The following is a 17,157-nucleotide window of genomic DNA, read 5'->3' as shown; positions in this document are numbered from 1 at the left end:
CCATGTGGGGTAGGCTCTCCCCTACCTGGGCCTCCCACCTGTTCTTCCTTCCTGGGGAAGCCCCACACGATTCCCCATTCAAACCCAGGACGTGGTTCTGTAATCCTACCCCACATCTCTACACCTGTAATCATATACATGTTGTTTGTTTAATCCCCACTGAACTGGGCTTTCCGGGGTCAGGGATGGACATTCTCTGCACGTGCCTGGCCCTTCACGTGGTGCTGGCTGTTTGACAACTATTGGGTTTCCCGGAGTGTCTGCTGGAGTGTCCCTGTCCTTCGCAGAACTCTGAGTAGCGGAGGCAGCCTCCAAGGGGCAGATCCATTACCAACCGATCAATTAGCCCTCCCTCTAACAGAAATCAGATCTTGCAGATTGCCATTTGATTGGACTCTGATGCATGCAAGCCAAATTCAAGACTGATTAAAAAATAAAAATAAAACCTCAGCCTGCCAGCTTAATGAAATGCTGTCACAGAGGGGAGGGGCTGGACCTGGCCCCAGCAGACCCAAGATGATGCTGGCAGTGACGTCTTTGACTCAGTCTGGTGCCCAAACAGGCCTCTGACCTGGCTCTGCTGTCCCGTCCACGGGACCAGGTCCAAGTGCCCAGGCCGGGGTGGGGGACAGGCAGGCCTGGCTCACGGGGGTCTGCACTGCTCAGAGGGAGCCTGGAAAAGCAGGGGTTAGTCCGGGGCACACATCTGGGCCTCTGGCCTGGGGCCCAGCTGAGGCCAGAGCAGCAGGAGGACTACATTTCCCAGAGTCCCCTGGTCCCCCGGAGTGAGCCATTGGAAGATTTAAATAGCCCAGGCCTGAGGCAGCCAGGCCGCAGCTGTGGACGGGTCGGCCTCCCTAGTGGCTCCATTGGCGCTGGCCTGCATCGGTGGGCTCGATTGGCTGCCCAGCGGGCACTAACGTCCCCTCAGAGCCGGGTGGCCGCCAGAGGTAAACAGCCATGTGCAACCCTCTACTCTATATTTAACAGCTGCTGCGGGGAAGGCAGGGAGGCAAGGAGGCAGGGAGTGGTGGCGGCTCTCGGGGCAGCTCCTGTCTTCGGGGACAAGGCCGTGCAGCCGGGCTGGCCCCGGCCCTCGCCGTGTGAGCGTCACCATGCCAGCCTCCCAGAGCCGCTCCCGGGCCCGGGACCGCAACAATGTCCTCAACCGGGCAGAGTTCCTGTCCCTGAACCAGCCCCCCAAGGGGGCCCCGGAGTCCCGCAGCTCCGGCAGGAAGGCCCCGGGCCCCTCAACACAGCCCCCGCCCCCTGGTGAGGGGGCCCGCGAGCGGCGCCAGTCACAGCAGCTGCCTGAGGAGGACTGCATGCAGCTGAACCCCTCCTTCAAGGGCATCGCCTTCAACTCCCTGCTGGCCATTGACATCTGCATGTCCAAGCGGCTGGGGGTGTGTGCCGGCCGCGCGGCGTCCTGGGCCAGCGCCCGCTCCATGGTCAAGCTCATTGGCATCACGGGCCACGGCATCCCCTGGATCGGGGGTACCATCCTCTGCCTGGTGAAGAGCAGCACGCTGGCTGGCCAGGAGGTGCTCATGAATCTGCTCCTGGGTGAGTGTGCCCGCTGTCCGCCACCCACCCTGTCGGGCTCCCCGGGAGGGAGCCTGCTCCACCCCATCCTGGCCAGGATGAGTGGGGCCATCAGAAACCTACTGGAATGACGTAATGAGGTTAGGCAGGAAAGGTGCCCCAGAAACAGGCGAGCCTCCAGCTTGGTAATGAGAGAACCTGGGAGGTGCAGCCAGGGGCCCCCTCCAAAGTGGGGGCCTCAAGAATGTGGAAGCCCTGTGGGAACCTCCAAGGAGAGGCCCAGCTCACCAGAGTGCACTGCTGTCCCAGAGATGAGTGGAAGGGAGGGAGTAGTAGAGGCTGAAGCCGTCAGGAGTCTGGTGGGGGGCCTGGGGTGGGGATCCTGGTAAGTGTCCTAGAGCAGGGCAACTTCTACCCTACAGGCTGGGGTGCTTGAGGTCCTAGGCTGCTTGCAGACAGCTGTTGTGAGCTGCCCCCATGCCCCTTCTGCTTGGATCAGAGACCCTGCAAGCTGCCCAGGCGTGGGGGAGTAGGAGGTCCAGTCTTTGGCTCTGCCCACTTGTGGCCACTTGTACTGCTTCCCTAGATGAGTCGCTGGAGGAGCAGGTCAGGTGAGCTGGTCCTTGGTTTGTTTTACCACAGTCTCTGACACCAGCACCTTTCAGTTTCATACTGCCCTGTGCCAGATGCCACATGGGACCCACAAGGTGGGTCCACTCACGAGGTGGGTCCACTCACAAGGTGACACCGGCCCCATCCTGCCCACTTCCAGGCACCTCCAGATCCTCAAGGTGTTGGGGGGAACCCTAGCTTCCACCCTCCATGCTGGGCCCACATTGATCCCCTGGGCCCTCCCAGCGTGGCTACCATATTGGGCACAGGCGGGCGGAAGTCCCAGGCTGAGCAAACACTGATGAGGATGTAGGCTGGACCACTGAGAGCTGTGGCCCTACAGGAAGGTAATGATAACCTGTACCTCCCTGCTCGGGTCTCAGAGGGTCTGGGGCTGGACACTCTGGGTGGGACCTGGGGAGGAGGAATCAGACAGATGCTTCGGGCACCCTCAGTGTCTTCTTGTTCTCATTTTTACATTGTTTACACTACTTGATATTTTCTGCAAATAGTCCCACATGACTGATGCAATTATCACTCCCACTTTACAGATTAGGAAATTGAGGTTCCTATAAATAAAGCAGCCTGGCCAAGGCTTCAGAGCTGGGGATTTGTACTGGGTTCGCCTGACATCCAGGCTTGTGCCCTTTCCAGGCACAGTGCCATGGGCTTGGGAGTGGGGGGACAGAGTAGGGTGGCTGAGGCACCAGGCCAGGGGCTTCCAGGAGCAGAACCCTACACTCATTATTCAAGTTTTCCCTGGAGCTGTCACAGCCCCAGTCACAGTGGTGGTTCAAGTAAGCTGTGTTGGGGGTTAAGGTGTCTGACATCCAAGGACAGGGGTGAGGAGGCACCCTCGAGCCTGCTCCCTAGACCCTGTCCGCACGTCCCTTCTCTGGGTGATGTCGGAGGTGGTAAAGCTGTATTGGGAATGTGTTCGGTGTTTACTGTGTGCCCAGCATTACATAAAGCACATTATCGCTCCTAATCCTCACACAGCCCTGGGAGGGAGAGGCAGTTATTCTTCTCCTTGTACAGAGGAGGAAACTGAGGCATGGAGAGGTGGCTTGGCCACAGTCATGCAGCTAGTCAGAGATGGGGCAGTAGTGAGAATAGGAAGCAGCTCTAGCCTGTTAAGATGAGGCTTCTGGCTCATTCTAGCAACCAGTGGCTGTGGGCACAAGAGTGTCTGCTTCAGAGGATGAAGACCAAGATTCAGGGGATCCCTGGGTGGCTCCGCGGTTTAGTGCCTGCCTTTGGCCCAAGGCGTGATCTTGGGGTCCCGGGATCAGGTCCCACATCAGGCTCCCTGCATGGACCCTGCTTCTCCCTCAGCCTATGTCTCTGCCTCTCTCTCTCTCTGCATCTCTCATGAATAGATAAATAAAATCTTTAAAAAAAAAAAAGAAAAAAGAAAAAAAAAAAGAAGACCAAGATTCGAGATGCCTCCCTTCTTGAATAGGAATTTATTGAGCTTTATCATGTTCCAGCTACTATGCCACGAATGTCCTGTATTTCATAATTTAAAAACATGTTTAGTGACTTAATAAGATAAATATTAACATACCCACTTACAGATGAGTTCACTGAGGCTCAGAGGGGTCAAGGGATGGGCCAGCCCCACACAGGTGTTACTGGTCGGCCCAGGAACCAAAGCCACACCCTCCAGATGACAAACCCCTTGCCTCCCCAACCACTGTAGTCTAGAGGTTGGATGAACCATCCAGTCTATTCCAGAAGTGTGAACACAGCAAGGAGGTGAAGTATCAGATATGCAGTGAATTGGGCAGAGGGTCTAAGGGGACATTTCCCACCCACCAGCCCCTTTGCTCCTGTATCTAGTTACCCAGACCACGCAGAAATGAGGGCCTGGCACAAAGCAGCCTCTCTAGGGCAGCTGCTCCAAGCAGGCCAAGTGCCCTGCAGGTGCAGCTCACTTTGAGGGGATGCAGACCACACCCTTGAGTTCCATGGGAGGAAACTCCAGCCAATAGCCAAGGTGGGTTCCCATCCCACAGCTCTGGCCCAGCCTGACAGGGGGGCCGCCGATGCCAATTTGCACCTGGGAGAGCAGCCCATCCACGGAGGGCAAACTGCAGGCTCTGTCTCTCATTCAGCCTCTGGGTGGCTGGGGGCGGCAGCTTTCAATCCTAGAGCACAGGCTCCAAGTCAGGCTGGGCTCTGTTCCGTCCTTCTCTGACCCTTTCTCTCTCTGTGAACTTGGTCAAGCCAGGTCCCATCCCTGAGCCTGTTTCCTAGTCTGTCCAGGGGGTTCCGGGGCTTATGGGAAGCTGATAAAGCCCCCGACACTGTGGTGGCCAGTGAACATCCTCGGCAGGTGTCCAATGCCACTTGTGGGAACCACAGGGCCCAGAAGGGGAGGGGGCTCCATGCATTCCTGCCTGCCCACCCTGAGCACCAGGGCAGCCCATGTGCTGGGAGTGGAGGCCCCACCTATACGGCCTCAGAGGTGAAAACCCGGGGGCCTTGGGAAATGGGGGCTCCAGCTGCTGGGCCAGGAGGAAGTTGTCTATGGTGCCCCTACTCTGTGCCCCCCCCAGGGCAGGCTGCCCAGTCTGGAGAGAAAACCCAAAAGGATCTTAGATGCAGCTGGCAAAACCTTAGTCTCCAGCATCGGCCAGACCTGGGTGCAGATTCTAGCCCTGCTGTGGGAACTTGGGCAAAGAACTTTGCCTCTCTGAGCTTTGTTTTCCTCATCTGTCAAATGGGTGGCTGGGCTACTTCACCTAAGAATACACATAAGCTTGGCGGGTACTAATGCCAGTCGGTGCTTGTGCACCAGTGGTTATCAGCATCCTCGCCATCACCAAAGCAGTCCCAGGGCCCCTCCAGGCTCTAGACACCTGTGAGATGCCTCGTCCCCTCCCTCGTCTCCTCCGGCCACAGCACTCAGCTCGATGATCCCAAAGGGAGCCATGTGACAGGTGCCCCAGGCCCATCTGGTTTCTTCTTGGGCCTGTCCTCGGTGGACAGCGGCTTCCATGTCTTATTGCCATGATCACTTCATTGAGATTTTCCTGAATATGAAGACTTACCTTCTTCTTTTTCTATATCATTTAAATTTTTTTTCATTTATATGAGAAAAGAGAGCACAAACAGGAGGAGGGACAAAAGAAGAAAGAGAAGCAGACTCCCCACTGAGCAGGGAACCCCACCTGGGGCTCGATCCCAGGACCCCAGGATCATGACCTGAGCCAAAGGCAGACTCTTGACCCTCTGAGCCACCCAGGTGCCCTTATCTATCGTTCTTTATTGTGGAAAAAATATACATGATGTGAAACTTATCATTTGACTACTTTTAAGTCCACATTTCATGACGTTATGCAACCATGACCACACCCATCTTCAGAACTTTTTCCTCCTCCCAAACTGGGACTCAGCCCTCAGTAAACACTAACTCCCTATTTCCCCCTTCCCTAGCCCCTGGCACCCACCATCCCACTTTCAGTCTCTATGAACTTGACTTCTCTAGGGACCTGGTAAAAGTGGAATCATAAGATATTTGTCCTTCTGCATCTGGCTTATTTCACTTTGTGTAATATCCTCCGGGTTCCTCCATGTTGTAGCAGGTGTCAGGATTTCCTTCCTCTTTAGGGCTGAATAATATTCCATGGTGTGGGTAAACTACACCCAGCTCATCCACCATCTGTCAGTGGGCACTTGGGTTGCTTCTGCCTTTTGGCAATTGCAAATAGGCCTGCCGTGAACACAGGTGTGCAGGTATCTGTTCAAGGCCTGCTTTCAGTGCTTTGAGGTAAATACTCAGAAGTGGAACTGGTGGATTAAATGGTAACTCTGTGTTTAATTTTTGAGGAACCCCCATACTGTTGCCCGCAGCCACTGCACCATTTTCTGTTCCCACCAGCCATGCACAGGTGTTTCGATTTCTCTGTGTCCTAGCCAACACCTACTGTTTTCTGGGTTTTGATAATAACCATCCTAGTGAGTGTGAAAAGTGGTATCTCGTGGTTTTGAGTTGCATTTCCGTAATGATTAGTGATGTTGAACACCTATACATTCTTGCAGTAAGGAAAATTCAAACATTACAAGGACAGATGGCGAAAAAAATAAGTGTGTCCCTTAAACCCTCTCCCTGAGAGTGACATCCGCTGCATGGGCCTCTGGACCGGGTGACACCCTAATTCTGTGCACATGCTGACAAATCATCTGTTTCTCGAATGACTTCCTGTGGTGTTTTGTCCAGCTTGGCCTCCTTCTCATGGGAAGCAAAGGACCTGCTGGGCTGTGAACGTCATGCCTTTGGGGACCATGGTCTCAGCCCCACGTCCCTTTGCTTGAAGGTTCAGAAACCAGAACTGGCCCCTCAGCCTTGCAGTACCCCAGTGTCCACCCAGCCCCCTGCGCAGACCCTCTGTGTCATGTGTGGTGTCAGCTCTCCCTCACCACCCACTGGGTCCTGCTCTCAGGGATGGCTCGGTAATGACCCTCCCTGACACTTGCAGAGCCTGTCCCTAATTGATGGATACCTAGGCTGCCCCTGGCCTTCCCTGCCAGCTCTGCAAGGGTAGAATAGCCTTCCTCTACCTTCCTTCACTTGTCATGTGTCAGTGGGACTCAGTGAGACATTGGTCCCCCTAGGGGTTCTTCAGCTGCCCCCTGCCCAGGCACCATCCTGACAGCTGCCCTTGCGGCCATGTACAATTGGGCAGGCTCATTGCCTGGCACTCAGCTGAATGAATAGATGCTGCTCTCAGACTCCAAGGCCAGTAAGTTTGATTTCCTTGTGCCCCGACCATCTTCAGAGATAAGTAAAGCCAGCTTTAGTATCTGGATCCTTCAGCTGAGAAATGGAAACCTGCAAAGTTAGAGAACACACTCAGGATTGCTCAGGCCAGGGGAGATAGAGACAGGCTAGGGCCCTCATTCTGCCCTCCTGTGCCCAAGGCTGGGGGCATGGCTCTGGCTGCCATCAGGGGCTGCCCAAGTCAGAGAGGTGCTGGCCATGTGCACATACATGCACACACATGCGTGCACACACTATGCACACCAACAGAGCAGAGGTCCCAGTGCTAAAAGAGTGGAAGCTTCTAGCCTGCTCTCAGGGCTCCCCCACCCCACCCCAACCCTCTCTTCACTGTGTGCCTTCCCGAGAGCCACATCCTGCTGGAACCATGCAGCACGGTTCTTAAAATAACTTTTGTGTGCATGTGCTGAAATACACACAACATAAAATTTACCGTTTTAACCATATTTAAGTGCCAAAATTCAGTGACATTAAAATTCAGTGGCATTAAGTGCATTCACATTGTGTGCCACCAGCACCCCCATCCACCTCCAGAACTTTTCCATCTTCCCAAACTGAAACTCTGTCCCCAATAATAAAGAACTCCTCATTCACTTACTTCACTTGGCAGAATGTCCTCATCCATCCCCTACCCTTTGGTAACCACTACTTTCTGTCTCTGTGAGTTTGTCTATTCTAGGGACCTCATAAAAGTGCTGTCATGCAATATTTGTCCTTTTGTAAAAATAACTTTTTTTTTTTAAAGATTTATTTATTTGAAGGGCGCCTGGGTGGCTCAGTTGGTTAAGCATCAGACTCTTGATTTCATCTCAAGTAATGACCTCAGGGTCCTGGGATTGAGCTCCACATCAGGCTCCGCCTTAGCAGGGAATCTGCTTGAGACTCTCTCTCTGGGAGAGAGAGAGAGAGAATCTCAAGCAGGCTCCACACCCAGTGGAGTCTGATGAGGGACTTGATCCCAGGACCCTGAAATCAGGACCTGAGCCGAAACCAAGAGTCAGACACTCAACCAACTGCACCACCCAGGCACCCTCTGTAAAAATAACTTTTTAAAAATGTGCCCAAGTAATGCCTGTTCATGGTAAGAAGGAATTTAAATGCAGAATTCACAAAGACCATGAAAATCATCTTCGTCTTCCCACCTAGAGAAAAGCACCATTACCAGTGTGGTGCCTTCCAGATATTTTTTTTTCTCTGCATAAGCACATTTACATCTTCTTTTATAAGAATGGCATCCTACTGTAAATACTGTTTGGTGCTCGTCCTTTCCCACTTAACAAAAAACCTCACCACGCTCCCTCGGTGGCTATAAATACACATCCACCTCATCACTGGCAGTGGCCTCAGAGCACACCGTTGTCTAGACTTGACCACGACGTGTCCCATCCGTCTCCTACTCAAGGGCACTGGGCTGATGCAGTTTTCAGTGTTAGGAAGAATGCTGCAGTGGACATCCTTGACTGTGAATCATGATGCACATGCCTGATTATTTCCCCGGGGAGAGATTCCTACAAGCGGAAGAGCCGAGTCAAGGGAGAGGTGTTGTAAAGGCTTCTAAGTCTGAGGCCAAACGCCCTTTGGAAAGTTTAGGCCCATTTATGCTGCCCCCACAGCACTGCAGGCTGGTCTCCCGGTTCCTGGGTTGACCCCCAGGCCAGATGAACTGGGGCCCCTCCTCCTGGACTCAGCTAGTGGGAGTCACGGCCCACAGACCTGTCCCCCCACCAGCCAACAAGGGGCCCAAGTCTGCTCCTTGTTTAATCCAGGACTCCTGCTTTCCACCTCCTGCCCAGCCTGATTCCCCGATGCTGGAAAGCAGCCGGTGCTCCCTAGGGGCCATGAGAGGTCACCCCAGCCATCCCTCTGCCTCCAGGCAGACACACACACACACACACACACACACACACACACACACACACACATGCACACGCTCAAGCGGCTAGCCACAGGCAGGCTAGAAACCTCAGGAGCAGCCGATTCCAAATCCCCCACGAGAGTTGTTCTTTTCTTTTTTTTAAAGATTTAATTTATTTATTAGAGACACAGAGAGAGCGAGAGAGGCAGAGACACAGGCAGAGGGAGAAGCAGGCTCCATGCAGGGAGCCTGACATGAGACTCGATCCGGGTTCTGCAGGGTTACACCCTGGGCCGAAGGCGGCGCTAAACCATCCGGGCTGCCCTAGCTGTTCTTTTCTAAGAGAGCTCTGGTCCCTGCCTCGCCCCTGCAACCCCACAACCCCCTGGCTCCTTGCATAGCACAGGACCCCAGGGTCCCTGGGTCGGGGGAGGACAGTAGGCACTGAGGCAAGGGCTCATCCCGCTCTGAGGCTGGGAGGCTGCCAGGGCAGCAGGGCCTGGGAATAACTTTTGGGGTGTCTCAGAGTCCAGCTTGCTCAGAGGGTCTGAGTGTGGAGATGGCCACCAGGACGGGCATGAGGGGAGAGGGGGGGAGGCCAAATCCTGTCCCAGGAGCCATTGATAAAGCCGTTCCTGCAAGCAACCCTTGGAGCAGCCTCCGGGATTTTGTCAATGAGGGGAGGGAGGCTTGGACAGGTGGACATGCCAAGGTCACACAACTCTCAAGCAGCTGACATTGAAGCTGGCCTCTGGTTCTGGAGCCCATATGCACGCACCGCCACTGCCCTGGCTGAGGCCGGGGGAGGTAATCGGAGGCCAGGGGAGGTGAGTGGAGGCCAGGAGAGAGGAGGGGAGGCCAGAGAAGGTGAGCCAAGTCAGGGGAGGTGAGCAGAGGCTGGGGGAGGTGAGTGGAGGCCGGGGCAGATAAGTAGAAGCCAGGAGAGGTGCATGGAGGCCAGGGAGGTGAGCGGAGGCTGGGAGAGGTGAGTGGAGGCCAGGCGAGGTGAGTGGAGGCTGGGGGAGATCAGTAGAGGCCGGGGGAGGTGAGTAGAGGCCAGGAGAGGTACATGGAGGCCAGGGAGGTGAGTATCTCGGCTCAGCTCAGGTTAGCTGTTGGGGACCCCAGGCTGCGGCTCCTCTCCTGCCCCTTACCCCCCAAGTGTCCCACCAAGCAGAGCTTCCCCAAGGGTCTCCCACCGCCCGCCCTCCAAGTCCAGGAGGAATGTAGGTCAGGGAACTTGACAGCGCCGTGTGAGCGAACTCACAGAGGCCTGAGTGATGGTGCCACTTGCTTCTATTTCTGGGCCCTAGATTATGAGCCGACGGTGTCAGAATCACGGTCACAGGGAGGGCTGGCGGTGGAGCTGGAGGAGAGGAGAGGCCCCGGGAAGGCTGTCGGCTGGCTGGGGAGCCGCCCTGCCTCCTCAGCGTGCAGCCCCAACACCAGACGGCTGCGGTGCAGAGAAGGGGCACTGCCGGCCCAGGGCACCTGCACGGCAACTCTAGAAGTGCTCACCGCCCACCTCCTCCTCGGCCAGGTGGCATTCTGCCAGCCCGGTTACCCGGCCCCAGGCCCCGCCCCGCCTGACCTATCCCAGAACTGGAGGTCAAATGAATGAAGGAACAAGACATAGGATGGGCTGGGACAGTGGGACAGGGGTCGGGGACAGCCAGGCTGGCCCCACAGTCTCTCAAGGGGCATGGGGCAAAGGGGTAGTATCTACCTCATTATGGCCTCAAGAGACCAAAGCACCCAGAAATAGCAGCAGGTTCCCAAAGGCCCAGATGCAGGGTTTTTAAATCTTGGGACACAGGCAACCTCCAGGCCTCCATAGGGGGCAGGCGAGGGTCCCAGAGCCGAGGCCTCCAGCCTCACCACGAGGCCACCTCTGTCATCTGTTTCATCTACTGAGCCTTTGTGTATGCTTTCACTGGGGGAAACACTTTGCTGCAACAAACACCTAGCTCAGTTCTTGGCCTGTGGACCCTGACCACCCATGAGGAGAGCTGGGGCTTGTGGAGAGATTGGGGTCCCTCTTGCCTTTAGCCGCCAAATCTGAGTGGGGCCCTGAGCCCAGGGCACCCCCTGGGCAGCCTAGAGGTGCCAGCGCTGCTCCCTCCTTCCTGCCTTCCTCCATGGACACTTGTGCCAGGACTTACACTTGTCAGGGAAGGCAGGTTTCAAACCAGCGACAACTTGCCAAGCTGATGAGCCCTGGGTTTTGGCTGAGAAACTTGGTCACAAGTTGGACAGATAACTGTGTCTTCCAGTGGCTAGTGTCATGTTTGGCTCTATCTCAGTACCTGATCTTGGTCCACATGAACCCCCTAGACCCTGACAGCCCACCTGACACCCAGACTGTGGCTGGCCACCGGCCCCCAGCACCAGGGATAGCCCTGGCCCTGGACGCTCTGACTTCCCTTGAATGACGGAGGTCTCTGAACTGTGCCAGGTAAGTTTGACCCTGGTGGGCCCTCAGAGAAGGAAAGCCCTTCACTGATGCACCTGCTTGATGCCTCCAGGGTCAGGCCAGCTGGGACTGAGTGATAATAACAGCGCCCATGCCATCGACCAGCGCACACAGGCCGTGCTGGACGCCTCTCAGGTACTGAGCTCACCATGTCCTATGATAACCCTGCTCCAAGTCAGTGGGTCAAGGTCAAGGTCCCATAAAGGGGGGAATCCCTAATTAGTGTAGGGATTAATTGACCCCATCCTGATCCTGGAAGCTACGAGTTGAACGCCTACCCCAAGAACTGCCCCCTCCTGCCTGGCCTCCTGGCTCTGCTGCTACATCAGGCTGAGAGCCACTCCAGGGGTCAGCGGCCTCTAGGCCCTGGTCCCTCTCTCCTGCTGGGATGTGACCTCCCGCATGCTCCAGCTGGCTCCCGGCCCGGGCCTGGCCTCCACCTGGGTCAGTGGGCTGGCTGGTCACACACCTCCCCAGCTGGCCACCTCCCAGGAATGAGTCTCAATGGAAATGTGAGGTGGGCGCCTGTAGAATGAGGCTCCCTCCCTCCTTTAGGCTCTTCCTTCCTCAGGCCTGCAGCCTCTCCGTCCACTGCTTCCTGCTTCTGACCAAGCACGTCCCAGAGTGGGTGGCTGATGAGAGGGGAAGGCCCAGGAGAGGCCAGGGATTCAGATCTCAAACCAAGACAGCAGGCAGCAACCCTGTGGAGGGCGGGGAAGGAAAGCCAAGAAATTCCATACTAACCAGGGAACGCAGTGTTAATTTGGGAACAATCTGAACATCCAGTGCTGGGACCTTTAAATAAATATGTCATGGGGCTTCATCTGCCACAGCCGTGGGAGTCAGGGGGACATGGGACGTGGCCAGACTTTCAAAAAGCAGGTTACAGGGGCACCTGGGTGGCTCAGATGGTTAAGCGTCTGCCATGGTTTAGCTCATGGTCTCCAGGTCCTAGGATCGAGCCTCACGTGGGGCTCCCTGCTTGTCAGGGAATCTGCTTCTCCCTTTGCCCCTCCTCCTCATTCTCTCTCTCTCTCTCTCTCTCTCTCTCTCTCTGTCTCCAATGAATAAATACAATCTTAAAAAATTTTTTAAAGAAAAGCAGGTTACAGAACAGTATGTAGAGCATCTTAGAGTTGTTATCAAATCTCTGCTCTATAGATGGATAAGGGCCCGGAATGGTGGCAACCTCTGGGTGGCAGGGTTATAGGTGATTTAAAAATCTTACTTTTTGTTTTCTAAGTTGTAAACTTTCTACAGTGAATACCTACCGCCTCATTTTTTTTTTTCAAAAGTCGGGTGGATTTTTCTCCGAGTCTGAGTGAGAGCAGTTGCAGGCCAACAATTTAGATATCCACGGCCGTTTCCAGGAAAGCTCCCAGTGTCAGGCTGCAGTGAATTATCAAATAGTGGCAATCCTCCCCCCTCCTCCACCCTCCTGGTGGGCCAGGGACATCATGGCGTGCTGGGTCCTCCCTGTGTTAGCCCCGAATGTCTTGTGTCCTGGGAAACCCCTGTGTTGCGGGCAAACCCCGGATGGCTGGTCACCTGCCACCGACCCCCTGCAGGAGGTGGTTGTCTGTGATCTCCTCGTCCTGGTGAGGAAAGGTGAGTGGCTTGTCCAAGGTCACACAGCCAGGAGGCTCCTGGGCTGAGACTCAAACCCAGGTCTCTGGACACTCATGGGGTTTGCCCCCATGCCACGATGCCCGGTTTCCTCTTCACTGTCACCGGAAGCGGGGCTTGGGTGCTGTGATCTCATCAGGGTTTCCACCATGGGCCTCTCTAAGGGTGGGGAGGGTTTTCTCGGAGGTCCTGCCCCCCACCCCCATCACCTTGGCTATCTGGTTGCCGCTGTGATCAGCTGAGTGAAGCTGGATCCTTGGCATGGTGGCTTCATTGACAGCACAGAGAGACAGAGCACCCCTCCCAAGGCTACACAGCATGGAGTGGGCAGGTGGGGAGGCAGGATGGTGAAGACCCAGGTCTCCCTCATGCTCCCAGATGGGAGAAGAGCTCACCCCCCTGGCCATTCGCCCCAGGCCAGTGACTCCACTAACATGTAGAGACTGCTACCACTGCATGCCTGGCCCTGGGCATAAACCAGTGAACGAGAGAGCCCGGCGCCCCCCTCAGTGGAGGGGTGCGGGGAGGTGGGGGGAGCCAATGCTGTGTCCTATCAGCCAGAGGGTTCCTTAGCTGCAGCTGGGTGAATGACATGGTGTGCGGGGAACGCGCTGGTCAGGGAAGGCCTCCTTGAGGAGGCAGCCAAGGCCTGAAGGAGGAGGGAGACTAAGTCCCCCTCCAGGGAGGAGGAGCCACAGGGATCAACACTCCCATCTCCAAGCCTTTGTCTCCTCCTTTTCTGGAAAATGGGGTTTAGCTGCCATGGAAAATAGAGTGATGGTCCCTCTAAAAGTGACAAATGGAGTCACCATATGATGCAGCGACTCCACCCGTAGGTGCATGCCCACAAGAACTAGAAACGGGGGGCACCTGGGTGGCTCAAGGGTGGAGCGTCTCAGGGCGTGATCCCAGGGTCCAGGATCGAGTCCCGTATTGCGCTTTCTGCGAGGAGTCTGCTTCTCCCTCTGCCTGTGTCTCTGCCTCTTTGAGTCTCGCATGAATGAATAAATAAAATCCTTAAAAAAAATAACTGGAAACGGGCACTGGACAAATACTGGTTCACAAACATCTGTACCAGCCAGGAGGCCAGCAGCCCAGACGTCCGGGGGCAGATGGACAGGTGCACAAACGATGGTACGTCCAAACAGGGGCGGATCATTCAGGCCTGGGAAGGAAGCACTGACACCCTGGGGATGGGCCTCTGCACCCTGCCGCGGGGTGAAAGCCACACACGAAAGGCCACGGGATGAGTCCCCGTGTGTGAGATGTCCAGAGCCGATAAATCCATAGAGATGGGAAGCAGATGAGTGGCAACTGGGGCTGGGCAGAGGGGGACAGGGACCGGTTGCTTCCTGGGCACTAGACTCCCTTTCGGGGTGATCAGCATGGTTTGGAGCCAGGTAGAGATGACGGTTGCCCAGCCCTGTGCATGTACGAGTGTCACTGAACTGTACACTTACAAATGGTTCATGGTAAGTGACAGGAATTTCACTTTTAAGGAACAGGGATGGAGGGACGTCCGGGCGGCTTAGTTGGTTAAGCATCCGACTCTTGGTCTCAGCTCAGGTCTTGATCTCAGAGTCATGAGTTCAAGCCCCACACTAGGCATGGAGCCTACTTAAAAAATAAATTAAAAAATAAAAAAAGACAGGGATGGCCGGATGCCGCTCTCAACACTGCAGGGACTTCAGTGAGGTCCTTCGAGAACAATTGCCAGCCAGAACAATCGCAGTGGGTCAGGGCCAAGGCCCTCCCAGGGGCCGGTGGCGATGACACACTCTCACGCAGCAGCTTTCCTGAGCTCTGTGAACAAATTTGGTCCGGACCCTCTCAGACCACTTGTGGCATCAGGGAAGAAAGACAAGGGAAATGCTAAGAAAGTGTGTGATGTGTCGGGGCTGAGAAATGCCGTCAGAAAGAATAGGTCAGGGAGGGGTAGAAGGTGGCAGGCTTCGGTAAACAGGTGGAGGGCAGGCTGCTCCTCCCAGGCCTGGGGGGCGTGAGCCAGGTGGATATCCCAGGGAAGAGGGAACAGCACACACAAAGGCCCTGGGGTGGAAACGTGCCCAGGAGTCTGTGCGTCTGGAACGGGGTGGGGGTGCCGAGGCGTGAGGGGACACTGACCGTCCCTCGGGCCTCCCCCTCTCGCCTGCAGCCCTGCTCCTAGACATCATGACGGTGGCCGGAGTGCAGAAGCTCATCAAGAGGCGCGGCCCATTCGAGACGAGCCCCAGCGTCCTGGACTACCTCACCATGGACGTGTACGCCTTCCCCGCCGGCCACGCCAGCCGCGCGGCCATGGTGTCCAAGTTCTTCCTCAGCCACCTGGTGCTGGCGGTACCCCTGCGTGTCCTGCTGGTGCTCTGGGCCTTCTGCGTGGGCCTGTCGCGCGTCATGATCGGCCGTCACCACATCACGGACGTCATCTCGGGCTTCATTATCGGCTACTTCCAGTTCCGCCTGGTGGAGCTGGTCTGGATGTCGTCCAACACCTGCCAGATGCTCATTTCCGCCTGGTGAGCCACCCGCCCATGGCCCCAGGACACGGGGTGGCCCTGGACAGGTGGTGGGAGCAGCAGGGCCCGCGGGGGATGGCCGCGCGAACCGGCAGCCGCATCTTCCCCATCCTGGTCGGAGGCCCCCTGGAGGGCCAGAGGGGCGGGAGGGCCGGGTGTCACCCGCTCCTTCACTTGGATCGATGTCCACTCCGGGCAGGCCAGGGGGCCCGTGGGACGGACAGTTGTGCTTTGCTTCTGCCGCGGAGCAGGAGGCAAGGACCACAGTGGCAGGAGCGGGGCCCCATCCCGTCCTCTCCCTTCGCTGTCATGACTGCTGAGAGCTTGGCTGTCCCGCCACAGCACGACGCCTGGCAAACACCCCGGCCCGCCGCCCAACACAGGTGCCACTGCCTTTAACGGTCATCGATAGCTTAGGGCAGCACTTCCCCGAGGGCACACTGCCAGATGCCAATCTGCAAGACGCTTTGGGAAGGAAAAGGGTTTTGTGGTCAAATAAGCTTGGGAAATGCTGCATACTGTGCCCCCATGCTGAACATTCGCGCCGTTGTTGTCATAAAGGTTCTGGCAAGTCCTGTAGAAATGCTTCCGGTCGAACCTGGTTGAACTCTGTGTTTCCTCAACTTATTTGACCACAGACCCCTTTTCTTGAGGAACCGCTACTAAGCCCCAAAGATCCACCGTCTCCTCAAGCATGTTTTGGGAGATGCTGCCCAGGAACCGGAGGGCCTGAGGTGCAGGTGGGCCTCGCCCAGCTCCTGGGGAGGCCTGGTGTCATGCTGTCTGCAGAGAGCCCAGGGCCATGGGCATCGGTGCCACTTTGGCCCCCAGGGGCCGGACTCCATGTGACCTGATAGGTCATTTCCAAGTACCCATTATGGATGCTCATTTCATGTGACAATACAGATGACGTGCAGCAGAGCCTGTCCTGCGTGCTCTCTCCTCGTGTGGTGCACAGTTCCAGGCAGGAGGGTCTCTGGTGACATAAAAGGGTGGGATTTCTTCAGTCCCAGAAGGACCAGGATGATCAGGGGGCAGGGGGCTCCTAGACTTTTCCAGGCTGGTCGGCCATTCTCCCTGAGGTCACTTTCTGGGATCCCCTTGGTCCCCCGGGGCTCTGCACTGACCACTCTGCCCAGGGCCTGCGTTGGGAACAGTTCAGGAGGCCCCCACGGTGACGCCATCAGGGACCTACCCTGGGGACTCCAGACCTTCTCTCTCTCCAGTCTCAGGACTCCCTGGCTTGGTGGGAGGGGATGGAGATGAAGGGGATGGAGGAGATGGAAGAGCTGGAGGGAATGGAGGGCCTGCCAGGAAGGAGGGAAGTGTGTTCTGGGGGTTGGGCAGGGGAGGGGACACAGAGGATAGCCATTAGGAAAATGCAGGCAAGCCTGGGGACAGCAATGAGGAGAGGCCCCTGGGAAGCTCAGCCCAGCCAGGGGCATGGGGACAGGGTCCCAGGGAGGGGGAGTGAGCATGGTGGTGGAGGGGATGGAGGAGATGGAGGGGATGGAGATGGAGGAGATGGAGGGGATGGAGGGGATGGAGATGGAGGAGATGGAGGGGATGAAGATGGAGGGGATGGAGATGGAGGAGATGGAGGGGATGAAGATGGAGGGGATGGAGATGGAGGAGATGGAAGGGATGAAGATGGAGGGGATGGAGGGAATGGAGGGCCTGCCAGGAAGGAGGGAAGTGTGTTCTGGGCATCGGTGGGGGGAGGGGATACAGAGGAGAGGGAGCC

At 56.4% G+C, this 17,157-nt stretch overlaps 1 protein-coding gene across 2 annotated transcripts; it reads left to right on the top strand.

The window, feature by feature from the left end:
* Positions 1 to 853: 853 nt before the first annotated feature.
* PLPP7 (phospholipid phosphatase 7 (inactive)) lies at positions 854 to 16,334 on the top strand. Of its 2 annotated transcripts, XM_055326361.1 has the most exons (3): positions 854 to 1,566; positions 11,324 to 11,406; positions 15,053 to 15,192. In XM_055326361.1, exons 1-3 carry the CDS (start codon positions 1,116 to 1,118, stop codon positions 15,062 to 15,064), a joined length of 546 nt encoding a protein of 181 aa, XP_055182336.1. In that variant the 5' UTR covers positions 854 to 1,115; the 3' UTR covers positions 15,065 to 15,192. The 2 variants fall into 2 exon arrangements, with proteins under 2 accessions (XP_055182336.1, XP_055182326.1); XM_055326351.1 differs by lacking the exon at positions 11,324 to 11,406 and having other exon boundaries at positions 15,053 to 16,334.
* Positions 16,335 to 17,157: the final 823 nt, after the last annotated feature.

The sequence above is a fragment of the Nyctereutes procyonoides genome, unplaced genomic scaffold, assembly GCF_905146905.1.
Source record: "Nyctereutes procyonoides isolate TBG_1078 unplaced genomic scaffold, NYPRO_anot_genome, whole genome shotgun sequence".
NCBI lineage: Eukaryota > Metazoa > Chordata > Mammalia > Carnivora > Canidae > Nyctereutes > Nyctereutes procyonoides.
The sequence above is the reverse complement of the archived record's forward strand: the minus strand, read 5'-3'. Positions and strand labels throughout refer to the sequence as shown.

Coding starts and splice junctions, on each gene's coding strand:
- PLPP7 (XM_055326351.1), top strand. CDS start 1,116: ATGCCAGCCTCCCAGAGCCGCTCCCGGGCCCGGGACCGCAACAATGTC. Junction 1,567..15,052: donor GCTCATGAATCTGCTCCTGG/GTGAGTGTGCCC, acceptor TCTCGCCTGCAG/CCCTGCTCCTAGACATCATG.